Source organism: Salvelinus namaycush, chromosome 9 (assembly GCF_016432855.1).
Source record: "Salvelinus namaycush isolate Seneca chromosome 9, SaNama_1.0, whole genome shotgun sequence".
NCBI classification, from domain to species: domain Eukaryota; kingdom Metazoa; phylum Chordata; class Actinopteri; order Salmoniformes; family Salmonidae; genus Salvelinus; species Salvelinus namaycush.
The window spans coordinates 40,807,543-40,834,901 of record NC_052315.1 but is presented as its reverse complement, the minus strand read 5'-3'; the positions used below and the strand labels follow the sequence as shown (position 1 = coordinate 40,834,901).

The window sequence follows — 27,359 nt, the reverse complement described above, 5'->3', positions numbered from 1 at the left end:
ATGCATTGTGGGCTGCTGGAGGAGCCTGATATGGATTCCACAGGTTGGTCATCCTGTCCTGCAACACTGCCGACTTGCCTTATCAGGATGCATGGGGAACCACTTTCTGTTGTGGATCACTATAGCCACTGGGCCCCTGGGAATTTGTGACTTTCTCTACAGCCAGTTTAGAGCCATGTGTTAGATTTTAGTTTCTTTAAGATGTCAACAAAAGAGGCATTGTGGTTTTGTGCCATTAACTCATGACAAATATATACCAACAAAAAGCAGGTTTTAGGGGTGGTTTGATTATGGAATGACATTAGGCCATTTATTTTGTGCCTAAACGTTGATTAAGGAGCATGAATGAAATGTCAACTATTAGACTACATTCAGCAAATTACAGCAGGATTCCTAAAAGTTTTCAATCTCTTTGGGAAAAAAGTATCTTCTAAGCCTTCGAGGCGCGTGTAGCCTGTGACGCACCTGCTTCTTGTAAACAACTTCTGGAGGAAATAAGCGACCAGTCGCCCGCAGCAGGATAAAGTCGCACGGCATGACCCAAGAAGCAGCCTAAAGTAAATTCGATGTAATATCAAAAACTAAATATTTATGGTAAACGTATTGTATCGCAAAAGTAACAGAAAAAGCCTTCTTCTGAAAAGTGGGCTCTTAAAATGTTCAAATAAGGCGATTATAAGAAACAGCCATAATATGCAGATGTAGGCAATAATTAGTTAGAATGAATGTTGCGGGTTTAGCTATGCGTTTTTCTAATTGTGTTCTTAATCTAACGTCATACTTAATTTTATTCGACTCATTTATTTACTTTACTGTATAATCGTCGGGGAGTTTTTCCCCTGCTGTTTATGGTAATTCGCTGTCTGGTGGGGAGTTGGTTAACATGAAAGAGTGTGCCTATAAAATTATCAGAGATCCGTTTAGCCCGTTGATCGAATTTAATCCAATTATTCAGAGCTCTACCTTATCTGTGCTCATGGCAAATGATTCAATTACAGCCCAAGGATCAGTGCTACAATGGAGAATTATTTTCACCTCAGTGGACTAACTTCATCAATGACTGGGGAAACATTTTAAAGTGTCAGCTAGTCTAGTGCACAATACAGTTAAATAAGTTACACGTCAGCCTAATAATGTACTGGTATTAATTGTAATGATATAATGTAATGTGATGTAATGATGGTGATATTATTATAAATAATTATGATGATGACAATAATGATTATTTCTGTTTATTCATTTGATAATTCCTTTAAACTTTATGGACCGGATGACAGCACGTGTTCTCTGGTCAATTTGTGGGTTGTAAACCAAGTTAGGCAGCCTAATCATACTGTTCTGTTCTTACAATTAAAAACGAATGCCTGGCCTAAGGCTATAGAATAGGAGGGCTTTGCAAAGATCAAAGATAAATTAGGCATAGCCTCCACGTTTGCTTTTATTCATGAGACAAAGCATTCTAGCTCATTTCTTAGGCTATTTATTGTAACAGCGCGTGCCACTCATCAACCAAATGTTAATTTATCCTTATAGTTCGGAGTCTCTAACTTTTCTATTTCCATGACCTCTTCTCTAACCCTTTCTGATGGGATGGAACAGGTTGCCTTGCCAACAGTCAAACCTGGCAACTGCTACTATGGTGATTGTTGTCATGCGGGCAACAGGATCTACAGGACTACGAGAAATATTAGAAGTGTTTCTGTCCCAAGAAAGGACACCAGTTGAGCTATTTCTAAGTAGAAATTAGAAAGAGACAAAGGCCTCTGTGTCGCGAGGCTGCTCTAGCAATGAGCGCGGGCTCAATTGAGCAAGTGTGCGCGCTTGTAGTCCCCTCAAGAACAATGAATGATTCCTGCAGTGTTGGTGAAAACATTTCAAATAGAAGCACAGCTGCGCTAGGCCCCAACAATAGATTGTAGTCGAATTGCTCTGTCACATTAGGTGACCAAATGAGTGTGTGTAGGCAGTGATATGCAACTGGTTGTGCACTGTTTAGACGAGCTAGACTGAGTCTATGGCCTCTTTTTTGCATTTGGCAAAATGTGTCTTAAAATGAAGTTATAAAAAGGCCACCTGTTGCAGCTGCAGCTTTAAGCAAAGTCAACTTTTGATAAACAAACCTGATTGTTAGATTGTGATTTATTTATGATTTATTTAGATTACTTTTTTTGTGAACCACATTTTAAAATAGGCCCTATATTGATTAGGGCCAATAGAGTAGGCTTACCAAATATTGGACAAATCTGACCACCCAATTGTTGCCACATTTTGATGGGCCATAGCGCAAATTATTAAATAATTAATCCTCATGTGGGCTACTGACAGAAACCTACAATTGTAAATTTCTGTAGGCTTTTCCCTGATCTGTGGGCCATCTTGCCTTTTTCTAGAGAGCTGGATTGAAAGATGTCTCAACGAGAACGAGAGCAAGCGGTATTCCAGTCACACGTCCCTGGGGAATACGTCCAATGACGAAAGTAAGCAGTGACTGTATAACGCTTTAATGTTGTATTTATTACTCCAACTCATAAAGTAATGGATAAATATCTCTTGAAATAATCTATTTTCATGGGGCTAAATTAAGAGTGCTATTGATTAAATTGATATTTGCTATAAAAAGGTGCGCAATAATAAGATGCGTAAAATATGGCAAAAGTCAGTGCACTTGTAGGATTGGAATTTGTTCAAATAAAGCACACAACTTTATTCACAAAACGTGTCAAAAACAAATGTCCCTGATAATCCACTGATTATCATAATCATAATATTGTTGCAGAGTAGAATAGTTGGATAAAGAGAGAAATTATCACTTTTTTAGTTTTAGTGTACTGCATCAAGCATCAATCTTTTGTCTGGCCTTATTCAGTTTAGATTAAATTTTTTCATTTTTATTCACAGCAACTGGTTATTTATTAAAATGTTATATTGCGCTGGCTAGATACTTAATTGAAGAGGTGTGATGGTTGAAAATAGTTGACACATTCCTTTTTTGTCTGTGAAAGATGAGGAGAAAGAAAACAACAGGGCATCTAAACCACATTCAACACCAGCTACCCTACAATGGTAAGTGTTCGTATATTCACCTCTTCCCTGACCCGTTTATTTCATTATGTACTTTTTGGTGAACGTATGGAACTTGGTCCAATAAAATTCAATCAGATTTGCATAATGTTGCATTGTCCTAAAGCTGTAATTCTAGAGATGCAATGCTAATTCAATGTTCTCTACGCATGAACTATTCTGCACATTTATTTTGTATTATTTGATGCATTTGCAATTTAGCTTTTTGTTTGTTGATCAAATGAACAAGTGCATTTCCCTATTTTGTTCTTATATTGTTTGCAAAAATATGTTTGAGGATTCTTTGTATACAGTTTTAAAATGTAATCAAGTAAAGATGAAGGACATAATTGTAACATCAAACAGCACCTTTTAAGAAGCAAACTATCAACTTATCAGCTTTAGTGAGCATTGTAAGGGTGCTTACAGTTTGCATTTACAATATGACATGGATGCTGCTGTTGAGCTGGAAGGATGGTTTTATTAGTATAATGGCTTTTTCACCAAAAATACATATTTTCATGCATTCATAGGACCAGAGACCTGTGTAGTTGCACCTTTTATGATCAGAAGGGAATAATATGCATTAGACACAATTTAAACAGTAAGCTAGCTATGTCAAGACATTCTCCTTCGTTTAATTATTTGTTGTCTGTACCTGATATTTCATTCCTTCTGGTGAAAACACAATGGTGAAAACACTTGACCGGTCTGTTTGTTGGAGATGTCATTTTTTGAAGGGTGGTGAATATGTGTTTATCAGTCATTTTCATGCCACTGTAGTTGAAGCCGGTTGGTTTGTGTAGTGTTCAATCAATCAATCAAATGTATTTATAAAGCCCTTTTTACATCAGCAAATGTCACAAGGTGCTATACAGAAACCTAGCCTAAAACCCCAAACAGCAAGCAATGCAGATGTAGAAGCACGGTGGCTAGGAAAAACTCCCTAGAAAGGCAGGACCCTAGGAAGAAACCTAGAGAGGAAGCAGGCTCTGAGGGGTGGCCAGTCTTCTTCTTGCTGTGCCAGATGGAGATTATAAGAGTACATGGCCAATAAGGCCAGATCGTTCTTCAAGATGTTCAAACGTTCATAGTGTTGTTGTCATACACATAGATTCCTATTTAGATAGATATACCTGGTCTATGGGAATATAGAGGAGCGTTGTAAATACCCAGGGATTACACAGTCATTCACATTTCAACAGCAGTGAGGGAACTTCCCATTTTCATCTCACTCCTGAAATGATCCTTTTTGTTGTGGTTTATTGCTTGAGGGAGGTGTTCACGAGTCATAATATTGAGGATTCTGGTGAAATGTTCTTACTTAACGCTGCTCTGTAATAGGACAGATAAAATAATAGTCGTTGCTTTATTTTGCACTTAAAATACAGGTGTACATAGCCTCTTGATACTTATGAGTAATAGCAGACATCACAGTTAATTTTATGTTCATGAGATGTTCAAAATAACTTTTTTTATCATCCTGAATTGTATAACATGTATGCTACTAAGAGTGATTGATCACAACCAATAAGTGTTTTATAGCACTTTGAAGCGCTTCACGCATGTTGTAATGCTTAGTTTTGTTAAGTATTTATGCTATACAGTGGCGATATTATGTTATACAGTAGAGTATTTATGCTATACAGTAGAGATATTATGCTATACAGTAGAGCTATTATGCTATACAGTGGAGATATTATGTTATACAGTAGAGTATTTATGCTATACAGCAGAGTATTTATGCTATACAGTAGAGATATTATGCTATACAGTAGAGATATTATGCTATACAGTGGAGATATTATGTTATACAGTAGAGTATTTATGCTATACAGTAGAGATATTATGCTTTGACATGATGGTTGTAGTTCCATCTTTCCCAGATGTAAAAAAATAAATCCACATGTAATTTCGCAAAGTAGCTCCTAATTTAGGTTAGATTATTCATCCACTAGAAAATAACCTGCCCTTGACTGAATAGATACAGGAGTAAACTGGGTAACACTTTATTTGGATGCCGGTAGATACGGTAGATGCCAGACTAAAGATGTCTTTGAGGTCGGTAAGAAGTCCATGGTATTCCGGGGGGATTGACTGACAGGTCTGCTTTTCACCTACAGGCTGGAGGAGAACTATGAGATTGCAGAAGGGGTTTGTATCCCCCGCAGTGCTCTCTACATGCACTACCTGGACTTCTGTGAGAAGCACGACACACAGCCTGTCAACGCCGCCAGCTTTGGGAAGGTAGGACACAGCACTCTGCCCCGTCACTGACCAGTTTAACAGGAAACTTAGGAGGGCCTGCTTGGTTTAGCCCAAACTAATGTTCTGAACATAATACTTTACAGAAAGAGAAAGTGAAAAAGTCCCATTGGTGCAGTAGGCTATACCTGCGTAGGAAGGTGACCATCTTTCAGAACTATCTTCTTCATAGACAATAGTAAAACATGAAGGGGGGAAATAAATAGCATTGAACAAGTATTGATCAATTGATTGTGTATGTAAATCAGTCTCATGGCTTGTTACGGTATATTTGCAAAGTAATATCGACATGTACAGTGCCTTCGGGAAGTATTCAGACCCCTTGACTTTTTCCACATTTTGTTACGTTACAGCCTTATTCTAAAATAGATCAAATAAATTAAAATCCTCAGCAATCTACTCACAATATCCCATAATAACAAAACAAAAACATGTTTTTTTGACATTTTTGCTAATTTATGAAAAACTAAAAACTAAAATACCATATTTACATACATTTTCAGACCCTTTGCTATGAGACTGAAAATTGAGCTCAGGTGCGTCCTGTTTCCATTGATCATCCTTGAGATGTTTCTACAACTTGAATGGAGTTCACCTGTGCTAAATTCAATTGATTGGACATGATTTGGAAAGGCAAACACCTGTCTATATAAGGTCCCACAGTTGACAGGGCATGTCAGAGCAAAAACCAAGCCATGAGGTCGAAGGAATTGTCCGTAGAGCTCCGAGACAGGATTGTGTCGAGGCACAGATCTGGGGAAGGGTACCAAAAAATGTCTGCAGCATTGAAGGTCCCCAAGAACACAGTTGCCTCCATCATTCTTAAATGGAAGAAGTTTGGAAATACCAAGACTCTTCCTAGAGCTGGCCACCTGGACAAACGGAGCAATCGGGGGAGAAGGGCCTTGGTCAGGGAGGTGACCAAGAACCCGATGGTCACTCTGACAGAGCTCCAGAGTTCCTCTGTGGAGATGGGAGAACATTCCAAAAGGACAGCCATCTCTGCAGCACTCCACCAATCAGGCCTTTATGGTAGAGTGGCCAGACGGTAGCCACGCCTTAGTGACAGCCCACTTGGAGTTTGCCAAAAGGCACCTAAAGACTCTCAGAACATGAGAAACAAGATTATCTGGTCTGATGAAACCAAGATTGAACTCTTTGGCCTGAATGCCAAGCATCACATCTGGAGGAAACCTTCCAATAGGACAACGACCCTAAGCACACAGCCAAGACAACGCAGGAGTGGCTTCAGGACAAGTCTCTGAATGTCCTTGACTGGCCCTGCCAGAGACTTAAACTCGATCAAACATCTCTGGAGAGATCTGAAAATAGCTGTGTAGCAATACTCCCCATCCACTCTGACAGAGCTTGAGAGGATCTGCAGAGAAGAATGGGAGAAACAACCCAAATACACGTGTGCCAAGCTTGTAATGTCATACCCAAGAAGACTCGAGGCTGTAATCGCTGCCAAAGGTGCTTCAACAAAGTACTGAGTAAAGGGTCTGAATTCTTATGTAAATGTAATATTTAAGTTTTTTAATATATATAATTTAGCAACAATTTCTTAAAACCTGTTCTTGCTTTGTCATTATTGGGTATTGTGTGTAGATGTTGAGGGGGGGGGAAACGATTTAATGAATTTTAGAATAACAACCTAACCTAACAAAATGTGGAAAAAGTCAAAGGGTCTGAATACTTTCCGAAAGTACTGTAGTTATTGAGAGTCAACGGAACAGCCCACTGTCGGTTCCTCTGAAAACCGCTGGACTGATTACACAGCTAGAGTAAACATGCTCGCCTCTGTTCCCGAAACCCAGAGAAGCCCGTTTACCCACCTACTCCTAGCTACCCCGAACACCCGGACCCTGACCCCCAGCCCCATCCTCATCCCACTCCCCCACCCCATCCCTCCCCAGCTCCTGTCGGAGGATATTGAAAAAGAGAAGTGGCCTGGATTAATGTGTAATTAAAGGAAATCTGGAAGGGTGAGATGTTGCGGAATGTTAGATCAGTGGCTGGAGCAGTGTGGGGTGTCCTTTAGGAAGGCTTCATTGATTCGGGACAAAAAAACGAGCAAGGGCCTGGGCTGCCTCCCTGTCTGCTCATTTATCAAGCAGGGCCTGACAGAAACTTCACAGCTTGGCCTCTTTTTTCATCCCGCACAATGGAAAGCTCCACTGTTTGCTAAAGTTTCTGCACCAGGAGCTGAACCAAGGAGCCAATCTCATGGACAAAAAGAAAGAGGGGGAGGGGAGAGAATTTGTAGGGGTTTTTAATATATAAAAAATAATACCCCTGAACATGTAAAAAAAAATGTATGGTTCCCAAAGCCTTTTTCTCCAATACAGACCCCCTGGGGTTAAGGCTCTGGGAACTTCACAGCTCTTCACATCTAGAACAGACCTCATTAAACAGATACTAACCCAAAACATTTGAGATACTTTCACTTGATTCATTGATATGTTCAATATGGATTTTCCTGTCATTCTTTGAGCTGTACAAGAATATTATTAATTCTGGATGGGGTAGTTACTTCAGTCGCTAGCTGAGGAAATTGTGGACTTTTTTCTCGAGTTGTCCTTTTAGTGTATCTCTTCCTTTACATCTACAGTGTGATATCCTGTCAAGAGAGATAATGCATTTTTAATAGGTGCTTTACATGGGGGATATACACATCAAAAAGCATGAAGAATCTCACAGAGGAAAAATAATTGATACACTTCTAATTCTCTGATTCTAACAGATTATTAGACAACAGTTTCCACAACTAACCACAAGAAGACTGGGGACTAGGGGACAGTCAAAGTAAGTCAATGTTGTTTTCTACTTTTCTGATCAAAATTCCTCAATGCATAAGCTGTCATGTCCTTCTTTGTGCACATTGGTTTTGGTACTTTTTTCATTATTCCAAGAGAAATACCATTGTTTTGTATGATGAAAGTTAAAAGCTCAACCTTTCAACGAAAAAATACTCAGTATCGGAGAATGAAAGTTGGATGGAGATAGTGAAGAGTGAGAGCCTGCTTTTAAGGATTCTTCAAGCCAGTACTCTTCACTATTTGAGGATGCAACCCCTCAAAATCCTATGATGACATGCCACACCCTCACACCCTGATTAAGGCTCTTTAGTGGAAACGTTGGTCAAATAAATCCACAGCAAGAAAAGATGACTGTGAAAACTTTATTTTCCATTTATACACATCTCTAACAACTATTCCCTAAAGGTACCACTACTATGGCATCGCTGTGAAGGAGAGTTCCCAGTACTACGATGTGATGTACTCCAAGAAGGGGGCGGCGTGGGTGAACGAGACGGGCAAGAAGGAGGTCACCAAGCAAACAGTGGCGTATTCACCACGCTCCAAACTGGGGACGCTCCTGCCAGACTTTCCAAATGTCAAAGACCTAAATCTGCCCGCCAGTCTGTCAGAAGAGAAGGTAAACAGGACTCTAAAACGTCCCACAACCCCCTCCTCTTTCGTCCAACCAACCTTTCGTCCCTCTTGCACCCTCTGGCTCTCTCCTTTTATCTGCCCCGGACCTTCACTGAGTCTGGGTTAAGAGAAGAAGGACCTTGAGGATTTATATGTTTCTGGCTTCTCACTAACTCTTAATCTTGTGGGGAGATAATAAGATCCAGTGCGGGACAAAGGACAAGCTCTAGCTGTCCTGCTTTTAAAAGAGGGGGTCATCATTTTCAATGGTTTGTGAGTTGCTGATCTCTAAAGCTGGTTTTATGTAACATAGTTTTGGTGTGGGACCTGTTGCAGGTATTTATTGCTGCTGAGGCTTTTGGAAGGGATTTATTGTCTTGTTTTTTGTATCAATCCCTTTGTGTATTATATCACTTGAAAACACTAGCTGCCGTATAAATATTGTAGTTGAATCCAGTTCCCTGATTAGAATATATCCTAACTGAAGCAGCATCCTGGTCATTCCCAAAGAAAGTCACTAAGAAACAGTATGTCCCTTTGATAAGTAGCAGTGTGTTACCGACTTGGACCACGTTATTGCCATGCATTTAGAGTACATTAAAAAGCATTCAAACCTCTTGACTTTTTCACATTTTGTTACGTTACTGACTTATTCTAAAATGGATTAAATAATTTCCTCCCTCAGTCTCCACACAATACCTCATAATGACAAAGCAAAAACAGGTTTTTTGACATTTTTGCAAATTTAGACAACATTTTTAAAAGAAATACCTTATTTACATAAGTATTCAGACCCAAAACATTTCTGCAGCATTGAAGGTCCCCAAGAACACAGTGGCCTCCATCATTCTTAAATGGAAGAAGTTTGAAACCACCAAGACTCTTCTTAGAGCTGGCCCCCCGGCCAAACTGAGCAATCGGGGGAGAAAGGCCTTGGTCAGGGAGGTGACGAAGAACACGATGGTCACTCTAACAGAGCTGGGAGATGGGAGAAACTTCCAGAAGGACAACCATCTCTGCAGCACTCCACCAATCAGGCCTTTATGGTAGAGTGGCCAGACGGAAGGCACATGAAAGCCCGCTTAGAGTTTGCCAAAAGGTACCTAAAGCACTCTCAGACCATGAGAAACAAGACTCTCTGGAGTGATGAAACCAAGATTGAAATCTTTGGCCTGAATGCCAAGCGTTACGTCTGGAGGAAACTTCTAATCAAATCAAATCAAATTTTATTTGTCACATACACATGGTTAGCAGATGTTAATGCGAGTGTAGCGAAATGCTTGTGCTTCTAGTTCCGACAATGCAGTAATAACCAACAAGTAATCTAACCTAACAATTCCACAACTACTACCTTATACACACAAGTGTAAAGGGATAAAGAATATGTACATAAAGATATATGAATGAGTGATGGTACAGAACGGCATAGGCAAGATGCAGTAGATGGTATAGAGTACAGTATATACATATGAGATGAGTAATGTAGGGTATATAAACATAAAGTGGCGTAGTTTAAAGTGGCTAGTGATGCATGTATTACATAAAGATGGCAAGATGCAGTAGATATAGAGTACGGTATATACATATACATATGAGATGAGTAATGTAGGGTATGTAAACATTATATTAAGTGGCATTGTTTAAAGTGGCTAGCGATACATTTTTACATAATTTCCATCAATTCCCATTATTAAAGTGGCTGGAGTTGAGTCAGTATGTTGGCAGCGGCCACTAAATGTTAGTGGTGGCTGTTTAACAGTCTGATGGCCTTGAGATAGAAGCTGTTTTTCAGTCTCTCGGTCCCTGCTTTGATGCACCTGTACTGACCTCGCCTTCTGGATGATAGCGGGGTGAACAGGCAGTGGCTCGGGTGGTTGTTGTCCTTGATGATCTTTATGGCCTTCCTGTGACATCGGGTGGTGTAGGTGTCCTGGAGGGCAGGTAGTTTGCCCCCGGTGATGCGTTGTGCAGACCTCACTACCCTCTGGAGAGCCTTACGGTTGTGGGCAGAGCAGTTGCCGTACCAGGCGGTGATACAGCCCGACAGGATGCTCTCGATTGTGCATCTGTAGAAGTTTGTGAGTGCTTTTGGTGACAAGCCGAATTTCTTCAGCCTCCTGAGGTTGAAGAGGCGCTGCTGCGCCTTCTTCACAACGCTGTCTGTGTGGGTGGACCAATTCAGTTTGTCCGTGATGTGTACACCGAGGAACTTAAAACTTTCCACCTTCTCCACTACTGTCCCGTCGATGTGGATAGGGGGGTGCTCCCTCTGCTGTTTCCTGAAGTCCACAATCATCTCCTTTGTTTTGTTGACGTTGAGTGTGAGGTTATTTTCCTGACACCACACTCCGAGGGCCCTCACCTCCTCCCTGTAGGCCGTCTCGTCGTTGTTGGTAATCAAGCCTTGATTTGGCACCATCCCTACGGTGAAGCATGGTGGTGGCAGCATCATGCTGTGGGGATGTGTTTCAGCAGCAGGGACTGGGATACTAGTCAGGATCAAGGGAAAGATGAGCGGAGAAAAGTACAGAGAGATCCTTGATGAAAACCTGCTCCAGAGCGCTCAGGACCTCAGACTGAGGCGAAGGTTCACCTTCCAACAGGACAACAACCCTAAGGGCAACGACATAAGCACACAACCAAGACAACGCAGGAGTTGCTTCAGAACAAGTCTCTGAATGTCCTTGAGTGGCCCTGCCAGAGCCCGGACTTGAACCTGATTGAACATCTCTGGATAAACCTGAAAATAGCTGTGCATCGAGGCTCCCCATCCAACCTGATAGAGCTTGAGAGAATCTGTAGAGAAGAATGGGGGAAACTCCCCAAATACAGGTGTGCCAACCCTGTAGGGTCATACCCAAGAAGACTCAAGGCTGTAATCGCTGCTAAAAGTGCTTCAACAAAGTACTGAGTAAAGGATCTGAATACTTATGTAAATGTGATTTCAGTTTTTATTTTTTTATACATTTGCAAACATTTCTAAAAAACAGTTTTTGCTTTGTCATTATGAGGTATTGTGTGTAGATTGATGAGGAAAACAACTATTTAATCAATTTTAGAATAAGATTGTTACATAACAAAATGTGGAAAAAGTCAATAAAAGTCTGAATACTTTCCGAATGCACTGTGTACTCAGCGTTCTCTGCATTTTCCCACAGGTGTCAACGTTCATCATGATGTACAGAACTCACTGCCAGAGGATACTGGATACAGTAATACGCGCAAACTTTGACGAGGCAAGCCACTTTTCATATCTGTCCATCTCAATATCTCTCTCATCGTCACTCAATGCATAGGTTTACCTAAACTGTATTCACATCCTACCATACCTTTGTCTGTACATTATGCCTTGAATCTATTCTATCGCGCCCAGAAACCTGCTCCTTTTACTCTCTGTTCCGAACGTACTAGATGACCAGTTCTTATAGCCTTTAGCCGTACCCTTATCCTACTCCTCCTCTGTTCCTCTGGTGATGTAGAGGTTAATACAGGCCCTGCAGTGTCAAACTCCACTCCCATTCCCCAGGCGCTCTCATTTGTTGACTTCTGTAACCGTAAAAGCCTTGGTTTCATGCACGTTAACATTAGAAGCCTCCCCCCAAAGTTTGTTTTATTCACTGCCTCAGCACACTCTGCCAACCCGGATGTCCCAGCCGTGTCTGAATCCTGGCTTAGGAAAACCACCAAAAACCCTGAAATTTCCATCCCTAACTATAACATTTTCCGACAAGATAGAACTGCCAAAGGGGTTAGAGTTGCAATCTACTGCAGAGACAGCCTGCAGAGTTCTGTCTTACTATCCAGGTCTGTGCCCAAACAATTCGAGCTTCTACTTCTAAAAATCCACCTTTCCAGAAACAAGTCTCTCTCACTGTTGCCGCTTGCTATAGACCACCTTTTGCCCCTAGCTGTGCCCTGGACACCATATGTGAATTGATTGCCCCCCATCTATCTTCAGAGCTCGTGCTGTTAGGTGACCTAAACTGGGACATGCTTAACACCCCGGCCAACCTACAATCTAAGCTTGATGCCCTCAATTTTACACAAATTATCAATGAACCTACCATGTACAACCCCAAATCCGTAAACACGGGAAACCTCATAGATATCATCCTAACCAGCCTGCCCTCCAAATAAACCTCTGCTGTCTTCTCAGCAATCATTGCCTGCGTCCGTAATGAGTCTGCGGTCAAACGACCACCCCTCATCACTGTCAAACGCTCCCTAAAACACTTCAGCTAGCAGGCCTTTCTAATCGACCTGGCCCGGGTATCCTGGAAGGATATTGACCTCATTCTGTCAGTAGAGGATGCCTGGTTATTCTTTAAAAGTGCCTTCCTCACCATCTTAAATAAGCATGCCCCATTCAAAAAATGTAGAACCAGGAACAGATATAGCCCTTGGTTCACTCCAGACCTGACTGCCCTTGACCAGCACAAAAACATCCTGTGGCGTACTGCATTAGCATCAAATAGCCCCCGCGATATGCAACTTTTCAGGGAAGTTAGCAACCAATATACATAGGCAGTTAGGAAAGCAAAGGCTAGCTTTTTCAAACAGAAATTTGCATCCTGTAGCACAAACTCCAAAAAGTTCTGGGACACTGTAAAGTCCATGGAGAATAAGAGCACCTCCTCCCAGCTGCCCACTGCACTGAGGCTAGGAAACACTGTCACCACCGATAAATCTGCGATAATTGAGAATTTCAATAAGCATTTTTCTACAGCTGGCCATGCTTTCCACCTGGCTACCCCTACCTCGGTCAACAGCCCTGCGCCCCCCACAGCAACTTGCCCAAGCCTCCCCCATTTCTCCTTCACCCAAATCCAGATAGCTGATGTTCTGAAAGATCTGCAAAATCTGGACCTCTACAAATCAGCTCAGCTAGACAATCTGGACCCTCTCTTTCTAAATTGATCCGCTGAAATTTTTGCAACCCCTATTACTAGCCTGTTCATACTCTCTTTCGTATCGTCTGAGATCCCCAAAGATTGGAAAGCTGCTGCGGTCATCACCCTCTTCAAAGGGGGAGACACTCTAGACCCAAACTGCTACAGACCTATATCTATCCTACCCTGCCTTTCTAAGGTCTTCGAAAGCCAAGTTAACACACAGATCACCGACCATTTCGAATCCCACCGTACCTTCTCCGCTATGTAATCTGGTATCCGAGCTGGTCATGGGTGCACCTCAGCCACGCTCAAGGTCCTAAACGATATCATAACCGCCATCGATAAGAGACAATACTGTGCAGCTGTACTCATCAACCTGGCCAAGGCTTTCGACTTTGTCAATCACCACATTCTTATCGGCAGACTCAACAGCCTTGGTTTCTGAAATGACTGCCTCGCCTGATTCACCAACTACTTCTCAGAGAGTTCAGTGTGTCAAATCGGAGGGCCTGTTGTCTGGACCTCTGGCAGTCTCTATGGGGGTGCCACAAGGTTCAACCCTCGGGCCGACTCTTTTCTCTGTATACATCAATGATGTCACTCTTGCTGCTGGTGATTCTCTGATCCACCTCTACGCAGACGACACCATTCTGTTTACTTCTGGCCCTTCTTTGGACACTGTGTTAACTAACCTCCAGACAAGATTCAATGCCATACAACTCAACTTCCGTGGCCTCCAACTGCTCTTAAATGCAAGTAAAACTTCAACCGATCGCTGCCCACACCTGCCCGCCCATCCAGCATCACTACTCTGGACGGTTCTGACTTAGAATATGTGGACAACTACAAATACCTAGGTGTCTGGTTAGACTGTAAACTCTCCTTCCAGACTCACATTAAGCATCTCCAATCCAAAATTAAATCTAGAATCGGCTTCCTATTTCGCAACAAAGCATCCTTCACTCATGCTGCCAAACATACCCTCGTAAAACTGACTATCCTGCCAATCCTTGACTTCGGCAATGTCATTTACAAAATAGCCTCCAACACTCTACTCAACAAATTGGATGCAGTCTATCACAGTGCCATCCGTTTTGTCACCAAAGCCCCATACACTACCCACCACTGCGACCTGTACGCTCTCGTTGGCTGGCCCTCGCTTCATATTCGTCGTCAAAACCCACTGGCTCCAGGTCATCTATAAGTCTATGCTAGGTAAAGCTCCGCCTTATCTCAGCTCACTGGTCACCATAGCAACACCCACCCGTAGCACGCGCTCCAGCAGGTATATTTCACTGGTCACCCCCAAAGCCAATTCCTCTTTCAGCCGCCTTTCCTTCCAGTTCTCTGCAGCCAATGACTGGAACGAACTGCAAAAATCACTGAAGCTGGAGACTCATATTTCCCTCACTAGCTTTAAGCACCAGCTTTCAGAGCAGCTCACAGATTACTGCACCTGTACATAGCTCAACTGTAAATAGCCCATCCAACTACCTCATCCCCATACTGTTATTTGTTTTATTTATTTTGCACCCCAGTATCTCTACTTGCACACTCATCTTCTGCACATCTATCACTCCAGTGTTTAATTGCTATATTGTAATTATTTCGCCACTATGGCCTATTTATTGCCTTACCTCCCTTATCCTACTTCATTTGCACACACTGTATATAGACTTTTTCTATTGTATTATTGACTGTATGTTTGTTTACTCCATGTGTAACTCTGTGTTGCTGTTTGTGTCGCACTGCTTTGCTTTATCTTGGCCAGGTCGCAGTTGCAAATGAGAACTTGTTCTCAACTAGCCTACCTTGTTAAATAAAGGTGAAATAAATAAATAAAATAAATTATGCCCCTTTATTTACCAGTCCCACTAAATGGAACAGGCCTTTGTGGTTATTTTTTTGTGGACTTTTTTTATTCACTTGTTGAAATTGGTAAAAAAAAAAAAAAAATTATGAGCTTCCAAATTAAAACCTCCCATTTTCATGATCTAATCTCATAACCCTTAATCAAATGTTTATGCTACCAGCCTATCACAAGAAACTGCTTCTAACCTGAATTCATCTCATGAGAAATATTGTTTAAGTCTCTCAGTCTCTAGTTGTATTGTATGTGATGTTAAGACAATAGCCCTCCTATAACCCTCCTCTCTTGGGTGTCTCCAGGTCCAGAGCTTCCTGCTGCACTTTTGGCAGGGCATGCCCCCGCACATGCTCCCTGTCCTGGGCTCCTCCACTGTGGTCAACATTGTGGGCGTCTGTGACTCCATTCTTTACAAGGCAATCTCTGGGGTTCTCATGCCCACAGTCCTTCAAGCACTGCCTGATAGGTGAGTGAGTGTGCACTGTCGCTCCTATCCACTTATCCTTTCCACCTATCCCAGGGATGAGTAATACCACAATCCTGTGTTTCAGCCCAACATTTCAAATTCATAGACAGATCTATGAATGCAAAGACTGACAGTCCATGAGATCCACACAATTGTTTTAAACATACTTTGACCTGTATATTGTTTGTTTAAAAAGACTGTCATGGCAAATGTGCCATTTTGAGAGCTTCCCACTGGGCACACACTGGTTGAATCAATGTTGTTTCCACGTTATACAATTACGTTGACCCAACGTGGAATAGAAGTTGAAATGACATCTGTGCCCAGTGGGTTGGGACTATAAGGTTCTATCTGCCTAAAGATGATTCTGAGACAATTGGCTTTAAAGTTCTGAACCCTCATTGGTTTGAATGTTGTCAGCAATTTTGATCTTCTTTTTAACTTAACAACATGAATTGGGGTATTTAGAGTATATGGGTAAAGAACATTGAACAGAACAAGGCTATGTCAATAACACATTTTTTTGGCAAAAATTCAGATAGAACCTCATAGTCCCAAGCTCTCGTTTTGCCTCGTTATTTGTGATGAAATTTAGTTGTACTCTATGTGTGTTGATCCAGTTTGACCCAGGTGATCCGGAAGTTTGCCAAACAGCTGGATGAGTGGCTTAAAGTAGCACTTCACGACCTGCCTGAAAACCTGAGGAATATCAAGTTCGAATGTAGGTGTCTGCATTGAAAAATAACATTGCTACTCTTACTCCTATTATGACAACAACGATGATATACTGAGTCTTAGAATACGAACAAAGCGCCGATTTTAGAATACTGGTTCCGATAGCTAAATGGTATTCTGTATAAAGCACAACAGTTCATATTTCCTCTCCCTTTTATCCACAGTATCTAGAAGATTTTCTCAGGTTCTCAAGCGGCAGACATCTTTGAACCATCTATGTCAGGTAGCTATATCCCTGTATCAATGTAATGAAATCCATATGAAGATATGACTGATAAAGGTATATGCAGTGTGTATCACTATCTAATAATGCACTATCTAATAATTTGTGTGTTGCGTCTCTGGGAAGGCGTCGCGGACGGTGATCCACAGTGCAGACATCACCTTTCAGATGATGGAGGACTGGAGGAACGTGGACCTGAACAGCATCACCAAGCAGACACTTTACACCATGGAGGACACACGGGAGGAGCAACGGCGGCTCATCATCCACTGTAAGGGCAAGACAAGTACACACGTAGGGACGCAGACACAGACTTATGTACACACACACACACACACACACACACACACACACACACACACACACACACACACACACACACACGCACACACACACACAATCCCTGTAACAGCATTCACATTAAGTTACGTTTAGTCCCAAAGTCTAGAATCCACATTCTAAACAACCCTCTTGAGCTCCAATACACTTTACTTAAATTGCGTGCTCTCCTTCATGCATTGTAGGAGAGAAATGCACTTCATTCCCACCCACACACCCACACAACACAACTGCCAATAACACACAGTAGATGTCACCCATTGGACAATCATTCCCACGGCCAGGAAAGTCAAGCCGTAATGATGGAGGCTGAAAGGTTAAGCAAGTTGACTCTGCTCTGAAACACCCCGTGGAGCATCTCAAATTCATTTCAGCAGTATCCCTCTGAAATGGCCGTGATAGGGTCACAGGTCACAGATTGGCTGGTGTCGCATAAAAAACTCTCATTCTGTTCTATTAGACAGAGAGAAATGATGCACTATAGCAACAAATAAGATGCATAGCCACATACAAGACATACTGTATATGCTGCTGGTTTTGGTAGTTTGATTGATTTAAGTAATGGTTATTTAGGTCCACACACTACAATTTTCCACTTCTTCATTTGATCCAAATTGCTATCTGTCAAGGCTCTCATCTGTGTAGACAAGTATGGGACTTTCTTCACCAGTTACAAATGTATGTGGCCTGAATGATGACATAGGCTATGTGTTGACAAACTGTGGCTAGATGCAGCTCTCGTCTCCTTCCTCTCTCAGTGTACCAGGAGTTTGACCGTCTGTTGGAGGAGCAGTCTCCTATAGAGGCCTACATAGAGTGGCTGGACTCCATGGTGGACCGCTGTGTTGTCAAGGTCAGTTAAAGAACTCATGACTTCATATTTCCACAAAAACATATTTTTTTATGCCCTGTTAAGATCTAGGATATATCATCAGAAAACATCCAGACATCCTCTTGAGGCATGTGCTTTCTACTATTGCTACAGCATGGTGTATGATGTTTGTAAGTGGAAACTATAGAAATAACCTCTTCAATTGTCCCCCTAAAAATTTCCACAGTGACGTATGTGTAAGTGACGTACATTTACCAAGGCCATTCTGGACGACGATGTGTTATTTTATTGTTGAAGTATATTTATACAGCAAATCAGTAAGGATTATGGCCCTTTAAAAATAAACTATGCATTTGAATGACATCCGTTTCTCCATGCTGACGCAGAGCCACTCTCCTAGTTAATGATGTCTTCATGGCTCCCATTTGCGGCCATTATGCTCCAGATATGGGCTTGTAAAATGTTGTTGCCCTGGCAACGTCCTGGACTCCCCAGACAATGGTTCAATGGGAAGGCTTGTCCCCAGGGGCAAATTAAATAGTTAACTTGTTGACATGTTTTTCGTTCCTGAGGGTTAAGCCCCAATACGAACCCAGGGGTTAATTCTCTCCCTCCCCAACCCTTCCCCTTCTTTTCTCATGGAAATGTCCCCTTTAGGTGGCAGGGAAGAGGCCTGGGTGCCTGAAGAAGGTGGCCCAGCAGTTCCTGCTCATGTGGTCGTGCTTCGGGACACGAGTCATCCGGGATATGACCCTCCACAGTGCGCCTAGCTTCGGTGAGTGGTTGGATCTAGCATCGGGCTGGGGCATGTATCAGCCGACACAGGAAAAAAGTTTGTTATAGGGGGGTTATGTAATGTTATTGGAGCATGTTGCTGGTGTCACTAGTGTCAGACAGTAGTTGACTAGAAAAGACTTTGAAGAACACGAACAGATTACCCAGGGCATTGTCCCAAAACGTGCTGAACTGAGATATGAATATGCTACTATGCACATAGGTCCAAAAGTAGTTTAAGCCCTCACCCCATTTTTGGGAAATGATAATAAGAAAAGTTGTGCGCAGACTCAGCAGAGAATCCCCTCCGATTGTTCTCCCAATCCAAAACAGGGGGAAAGCGTGGTCGTAAGATGGCTGCGTTGTTGGCATGGCACCCCTAGCCTTTACTTTACTAGCTAGCGGTGCATGACCAAGGCACTGAAATATATAGGGGCTGTAAAATGTTTAAAAAATGACTCCCCTTCCCTCTCCTCTCCCCTTCAGGCCTGTCTGTAAATATCAAAGCCACAGCTGGTTGCAGTGTTTTGATAAAGCAGCTCTCTGTGCAAAAACAGTTAATTAACAATGGCTACCCCCCCCCCCTCTTCCCCAATGTGTTTGCCTATCTTTTCAATTTTATGACCAAGCAGTATTGCACTGCTCCATTCCGTGAATAGCTGCTGGTGTTTATTATGCGCACGATGGCTGGAGTGACCAGCACAATGTCACGGTTGTGTCACGCTCCTTTCCTTCCCCAGCGACAGTCTCAGTCATCTCCCATACCAGACCCAGGGGTCAGCTGTCATATTTGGGGCAGTGACTTTGTACCAGGAAACAAGAAACAGCCTCCCGTCTCTTTTGATGACAATGACTGCCCAGTCTTTCTGCTCCCTCACACTGCCTGTTCAGTTGAGTGTGCTGCTATAATAATCAATGGTGTACCTCAGTTTTGCGAAGCCTGCCCGAAAGGTCAGAGCAAAGGTGTGTTCAGCAGTAGTTATATCGGATGAACCATGACTAGAATACTGTATATACATATAAAGTGGGGAAAACAGTATTCAAGTGACCAGTGTTCAATGACTCTATATACAGCTGAAGTTGGAAGTTTACATACACTTAGGTTGGAGTCATTAAAACTCGTTTTTCAAACACTCCACAAATTTCTTGTTAACACACTATAGTTTTGGCAAGTCGGTTAGGACATCTACTTTGTGCATGACACAAGTCATTTTTTCAACAATTGTTTACAGACAGATTATTTCACTTATAATTCACTGTATCACAATTCCAGTGGTTCAGAAGTTTACATACACTAAGTTGACTGTGCCTTTAAACAGCTTGAAAAATTCCAGAAAATGATGTCATGGCTTTAGAAGCTTCTGATAGGCTAATTGACATAATTTGAGACAATTGTAGGTGTACCTGTGGATGTATTTCAAGGCCTACTTTCAAACTCAGTGCCTCTTTGCTTGATGTCATGGGAAATTCAAAAGAAATCAGCCAAGACCTCAGAAAAGAAATTGTGGACCTCCACATGTCTGATTCATCCTTGGGTGCAATTTCCAAATGCCTGAAGATACCACATTCATCTGTACAAACAATAGTACGCAAGTATAAACACCATGGGACCAAGCAGCCGTCATACCGCTCAGGAAGGAGACGCGTTCTGTCTCCTAGAGATGAACGTACTTTGGTGCAAAAAGTGCAAATCAATCCCAGAACAACAGCAAAGGACCTTGTGAAGATGCTGGAGGAAACAGGTACAAAAGTATCTATATCCACAGTAAAACGAGTCCTATATCGACATAACCTGAAAGGCCGCTCAGCAAGGAAGAAGCCACTACTCAAACGCCATAAAAAAGCCAGACTACGGTTTGCAACTGCACATGGGGACAAAGATCGCACTTTTTGGAGAAATGTCCTCTGGTCTCATGAAACAAAAATAGAACTGTTTGGCCATAATGACCATCGTTATGTATGGAGGAAAAAGGGGGATGCTTGCAAGCCGAAGAACACCATCCCAACCATGAAGCACGGGGGTGGCAGCATCATGTTGTGGGCGTGCTTTGCTGCAGGAGGGACTGGTGCACTTCACAAAATAGATGGCATCATGAGGTTGGAAAATGATGTGGATATATTGAAGCAACATGTCAAGACATCAGTCAGGAAGTTAAAGTTTGGTTGCAAATGGGTCTTCCAAATGGACAATGACCCCAAGCATGCTTCCAAAGTTGTGGCAAAATGGCTTAAGGACAACAATGTCAAAGCCCTGATCTCAATCCTAGAATTGAGAATTTGTGGGCAGAACTGAAAAAGTGTGTGTGAGCAAGGAGGCCTACAAACCTAACTCAGTTACACCAGCTCTGTCAGGAGGAATGGACCAAAATTCACCCAACTTATTGTGGGAAGCTTGTGGAAGGCTACCCGAAACGTTTGATCCAAGTTAAACAATTTAAAGGCAATGCTACCAAATACTAATTGAGTGTATGTAAACTTCTGACCCACTGGGAATGTAATGAAAGAAATAAAAGCTGAAATAAATCATTCTCTCTACTATTATTCAGACATTTCCCATTCTTAAAATAAAGTGGTGATCCTAACTGACCTAAGACATTGCATTTTTACTAGGATTAAATGTCAGGAATTGTGAAAAACTGAGTTTAAATGTATTTGGCTCAGGTGTATGTAAACTTCCGTACTGTACATAGGGCAAAGCAGTCTCTAAGGTACAGGGTAGAGTACCAGGTGGTAGCTGGTTAGTAACATAGACGAAAGTTCACGTCAGTGTACTGGGCGGAGGCCGGCCAGTGGCGACTGTTTAACAGTCTGATGGCCTGGAGATAGAAGCTGTTTATCAGTCTCTCGGTCCCAGCTTTGATGCATCTGTACTGTCTAGATGATAAAAGCGAATAATTGAAATGTGCCCTTGAAACTAGCTTTGTTAAGCTGCGTATGTCAATATACAGAAACTTTAATATCACCTCTCTCTCTGTCTTCCTGTTTGTAGGCTCGTTCCACCTGATCCACCTGATGTTTGATGACTATGTGCTGTACCTGCTGGAGTCCCTGCACTGCCAGGAGAGGGCCAATGAGCTCATGAGGTCCATGAAGGCAGAGGGCAACACAGGTCAGACCCCCACCCTGTCAACAACTACTAAGGGAACTGCTTCCAATACTACTACTACTACAGCACTGCATTGCCACTGCAACTATTAGTATTACTACAATCACAATTACTAGTACTACAATTTCTACTACTTTTACCTTTTACTCCTACTATTACTACTAATAATAATATTACTAAAACTTCTGTATAGGACTTTGGGAATGACCTGTCATACTACCATCAGTATTGCTGCTGCTACAAAAACAACCAGAAATGCATTTTAACAACAACAACAAAAACTACATGTATTTTGACAGTACTGATATTGAATGCTGTATGAAGTACACTGACTCTTGAGGACATAAGAACCTGCTGTCTCTCGAATAGTTTATTGACCTCTGACCCCTTCTTATAGCTGAGCAAGAGGAAGAGATGATGCTGACGGAGACCACGCCCACATCCACGTCCCCAGGGCCCTTCTCCCCGGCCAAGTCTGTCACCTCAGTGGGGGTCCCAGCCGCCAGCTCCCCCGCTGCTGCCCAGTCCCCAGAGTACACAGGGGCCACAGCCACCACAGGTGAGAGAGACAGACAGCAACACTGGGGGACTGGGGAGGGAATCTGTAAGTGGGGAGTGTTGCTTGGTTATTGAGCTAATACTAGACTGGAGCTACAATACTATAGAAGCAATCCCACATGTCTGTGGTCATGTTCTGTAGGTAATGTTACGATTATATACAACAAAGTACATCATGTCAGATTAATTAATTAATACATAGCAGTTGAATTAAATGATTTATTAGAATGGGCATATCCTGCCTGTGCTCATGCATTGGGTTGGTTTCTAAGGGTCATGGCAAGGTAGATTCCTCTGTGCCAATCCCTTTGTCTCTGTGTGTGTATGTGTTACGTGTGTGTGCCAGGAGCTGTTCAGTCATATACCTGGTCCCTTACGTACACAGTGACAACGTCAGGCGGCACCCCTTCTGAGGGCGGACAGCAGCAGCCTTGCATGCGCAGTGGTGCCCCAGTGCCCCCTCCCTCCTCCGCCCATCGACTGCCAGTCTACGCACACAGGGATGAGCACGGGTGAGCTGTCATAGAGGGATTATGAGCTCTCATAGATGGCTGTTATGAGCTCTCATAGAGGGCTGTTATGAGCTCTCATAGAGGGTTGTTATGAGCTGTCATAGAGGGGTTATGAGCTGTCATAGAGGGGTAGTGAGCTCTCATAGGGGGGTTATGAGCTGTCATAGAGAGGTTATGAGCTCTCATAGGGTGGTTATAAGGTCTTATAGGGGCATTATGAGCTCTCATAGAGGGGTTATAACTCTCATAGAGGGGTTTTGAGCTCTCATAGAGGGGTTATCTGATTTCTTACAAAAAAATGTATGGAAAACATTTAAAGTACTACATTGAATACATGATGTTGACCTGTTTTTGTGCGTGCTCTCCAGGTTCACTGGGAGCTATAACTACGGAAGCTACTCCAACCAGCACCCCCACTCCATCCAGAGCCAGTACCCCAGTCTGGCCCATGAACCGGGCATTCCTGCCCCCCTCCATTATCCCGCCTACCACCGCACTTCTGCACAGGTCAGTCCAAACTTGGACTCCCAAATTACAAATCAGACCATATCACCTACATTCACCTGAGAATCTGCTAACGGTGTATACTGGATGGAATCACAGTGGAGAAAATTCTGTAACTTTATACTGTACTACGCACATCCAGTTGAAAAGCATTAGCTTACATTAGCTTGATATTAGTCTCTCAGAGCACACACAACATTTGGTTCTGGTTGCCAAGATTGACTTTATATTTGCTCAACACTTTTAGACCCTTTGTCATCCAACATATATCTTTCTGGGCTGTTTGATAATGCTGAAATTTAGCCACAGAGTCAACAATTCCAACTTTTCACACAGTTCACCACACCTGCAAGACTTTGTTGGTGACAATAGTTGTTCTTGGCTTGGGTCCTGGAGTGGACTCCATTGTATTTCATTGACGTCAGAGCAGAGAGGGAAGAAAGCCAGTGAAACACTGTATCAAATCCATTACAAAGAGAAAAATTTGACAGTCTGCTGGGTTATTTGACAGAGAAAAGCTGTGAAATCACCTAAAAACCATAGTACATTATTACAGAGGCGCTAGACCCACTGACATATGTGGCATTGAATCAGGCAGAATGACACAGAAGGCATACTTGTTTATTTTTCTTCAACGTGCCACTAAAGACCTCCCTCTGATATCTATTCACATCCCTATGTAATATAGATGTGATATTCCTGGTTGGGTTGTAGGCGAGGCGTCAATTCTAGCCTAGCTTTTGTAAGGTTGAATTTTACACAAGGCGGTAAATCAGAGAGGAATGTTAATATGAACAGGATGTGTAAATGAGAACGGGGCTCGTTAGTATGCAAAACACACTCTATAGCATGGCATGCCGGGGGGGTATACAAGAGTGAGTGTGAAAGAAGAGAGAGAGAGGAATCCAGCAAGAGCAGGCGAGAGGAGGAGGGTGCAGCGGCATTGTGGTGGTGTTGGTGTCGGTGGAGCTCATACACTGTTATGGCGTCCGCATGCTTCCCAGCTGAAACAGTTCGGAAGAGTTTGTGCATATATTATGATGACATTTTGTGACGTTTTTGTTCATTTTGGACTTCAGTGAGGGTTTTTTCGGATGTTCGGGCACACACATTTTTTTCTAGAGGCAAACCGAAGTCTGTAGCCGAAGTCTACACCCCCTCATCGGTGATTGGTCAACAGTAGGGATTCTTCAATAAAGTATTTGTTGTCCTTCAATGAGAGACGACTCATTTTCATGCACATTTTTTCTTTGAGAAATACTGCACCAAACATCTTAGTTAGATGTAAAACTGCGCGACTAAGAAATCCTCGGCAAAAAACGTAAAAATGTTGGTCCAATTTCTTGAGTTATTTTAGATTAATTCGGACTATTTTGAGGAAGTGGTTATGGCATCTCAAGATGGACAAACAGTACTATTGCCACTTTTTTCTCATATTTCAAGCGAATGTCTTTTAAGGGATTATGCGAGCACGCTTGCTCAGTTCTGCTAGCCGATTTCAGCTAGGCACCAGCCGAACTGAAGCATACTGATGCCTTTAGCCATAGCAGCGAGTGGTGTGAGTTGACCCTTCTGATGGTAATTTCCTGTCAAGGGTCCTCCAGCCTCCCCCGTCTTTGTAGTGGGAGGAGATCAGCTGGTCGTCAGTAGTCTGAATCCCCCTCTCCTCTCTTATCCAGAGCGACTTAAGGCGTCCGCATGCTTCCAAGCCCAAACAGTTCGGAAGAGTTCATGCATATATTATGAAAACATTTTGTGACGTTTCTGTTCGTTTTGGACTTAGGTAATGTTTTTTTCGGCTGTTCAGGTACACAAGAAGTGGTAGCCGAAGTCTACGCCCATTCGTCGGGTGATTGGTCAACAATAGGGATTCTTCAATAAAGTCTTTGTTGTCATTCAACAAGAGACGACTCGTTTTCATGCAAATTCTTTCATTGAGAAATACTGCACCAAACATCTTATTTAATGTAAAATTGCGTGACTAAGATCTCCTCTGCAGAAACGTCATAATTAATGACAGATTTCTTGAGTTATCTTAGATTAATTTGGACTATTTCGAAGAAGTGTATACTGGCTACGGCGTCTCAAAATGGACAAACAGTACTATTGCCGCTTTTTTTCTCGTTTTCCAATGGTCTTTTAAGGGATTATGCAAGCACACTTGTTCGGTTCGCCTAGCCGAACTGAAGCATGCTGACACCTTTACAGAAGCAATTGAGGTTAAGTGCCTTGCTCAAAGGCACATCGAAAGATTTTTCACCAAGTCGGCTTGGTGATTCAAACCTGCCGCCCCTCCCCTCTCCTCTAATCCACACCAGCGGAAGCAGCAGACAGTGAAAGATGGTCTAGCCAGTGGCCTGGGTCCCTGTTCTCTGCTCTGCTGTGCCTCCCCTTCCCACCACTCAATAGTCTCTTCACCTCTCTGAGCCAGTGGCCATAGACCCCATAGACCAGGTTAGGGGGGTATTTATTAAAATATTGTTATTCAATGGTCTCTTTTCAGCATGAACAAGAGGTCGCTGAGCCACCCTGACCCGTGATGACAGCCTTTTTCCGTTCCACCATCCCTCATAATCAAACCGACTGTTGCCTGTGTGTTTATATTTAGTGGGATAAAGAGGAAAGACTTTTACTTCCACTTTTGTCCGCCCTGCTCTGAACTTAAATCGGGCACAATGTGTGCGCTTTGTCTGAGTGGGTCTGAGAGGATCTCTCAAGAGGAAGGGAAGGAGAAGACACAAATGGGACACTTTGTTGGATTTCTTGACCAGTCCCAAATATTTTGTAAGAGGAGCTGATTCTGTCCGTGCTGTTAGTCGTCAGTCACCCTGGGCAACGAAAATACTACCGGCTGACCACTTATCCTAGTCCAACGCTCATCTCAGTTTCAGGAAGTGACTTATTTATGTCCATCATTTACAACGTTTTGGTGTGCATAGGGGTTCTACTGTTGACGTTTATTATGAATTATAAACTTCATAGTGTTAGAGAGAAATCAAAGATTTGTGTTATGTTACATATCATTTATTACATAAGGGCCAGTAGTTTTGCCCCGTAATGTTACGTTACCAGGAAAAACTCTGGAGTCCAGCTATAGCCTTATTAGGGGCGGGGGGTTTCTTCGGTCAGGTCATGTGTTCAGGGAAAAACCCAGCCCTAGATATGATACATACATGTTACATACAGTATAATACCATAACCCTAACACCCAAGATTCTCTTGTGTTTGGCAGTACCCACTCAACAGCCAGATGTCACGGATGGAGCCCTGCTTGATGGGAGGTACTCCTCGGCTGCACCCTACGCCTGTGACCCCCCGGTGGGCTGATGTCTCACCGGCCAACAGCTGTTACACCAGTTCCCCTATACACTCCTCCCGCTACGCCGCCTCTGGAGACATGTACTCCCCCCTGGCCCCTCGCAGGAACTCTGAGTATGAACACTCTCAACACTTTCCCGGTTTCGCCTACATCAACGGAGAGGCCACTACAGGCTGGGCCAAGTAGGCTTTCAATTCAGCCCTCAGAGAGAGGAGCTACCCTGGGCACAGTCATGCCCATGCAGCCTGCCTGCCAAGCCTATGGATGCAAACGTCCCACTGCCTTTCTCCAACACGACCCAGAGGCACCTAATCAGGAGTATAAGTGTAATGGTAGGGGAGAGAGGCTGCAGAGTAGCAACACTGGGTTACCTGAGCCACAGGCCACAGCACAGAGAACCAAGCTAAGATTCAGGACTTCTTCTCACATTACACAATCAGAATATTGTGGCGTAGGCCTAGTCTGTTCAGGGC

The 27,359-nt window shown here is 42.9% G+C and overlaps 1 protein-coding gene across 1 annotated transcript; it reads left to right on the top strand.

The window, feature by feature from the left end:
• On the top strand, positions 1 to 27,072 carry LOC120053500 (transcription factor RFX4). The gene is made up of 18 exons (XM_039000630.1): positions 1 to 43; positions 2,391 to 2,477; positions 3,003 to 3,063; positions 5,184 to 5,307; positions 8,069 to 8,130; positions 8,550 to 8,763; positions 11,918 to 11,995; positions 15,821 to 15,984; positions 16,605 to 16,705; positions 16,884 to 16,942; positions 17,069 to 17,213; positions 18,040 to 18,134; positions 18,771 to 18,888; positions 21,877 to 21,996; positions 22,391 to 22,552; positions 22,898 to 23,063; positions 23,432 to 23,570; positions 26,800 to 27,072. The coding sequence occupies exons 1-18, from the start codon at positions 1 to 3 to the stop codon at positions 27,070 to 27,072; spliced, it is 2,211 nt and encodes a 736-aa protein (XP_038856558.1).
• Positions 27,073 to 27,359: the final 287 nt, after the last annotated feature.

Excerpts from the sequence above, each read along its gene's own strand:
- LOC120053500 (XM_039000630.1), top strand. The coding sequence starts at position 1 with ATGCATTGTGGGCTGCTGGAGGAGCCTGATATGGATTCCACAG. Across the intron at positions 8,764-11,917 it reads CCAGTCTGTCAGAAGAGAAG|GTGTCAACGTTCATCATGAT; the intron begins GTAAACAGGACT and ends ATTTTCCCACAG. Across the intron at positions 18,135-18,770 it reads TGGACCGCTGTGTTGTCAAG|GTGGCAGGGAAGAGGCCTGG; the intron begins GTCAGTTAAAGA and ends TGTCCCCTTTAG.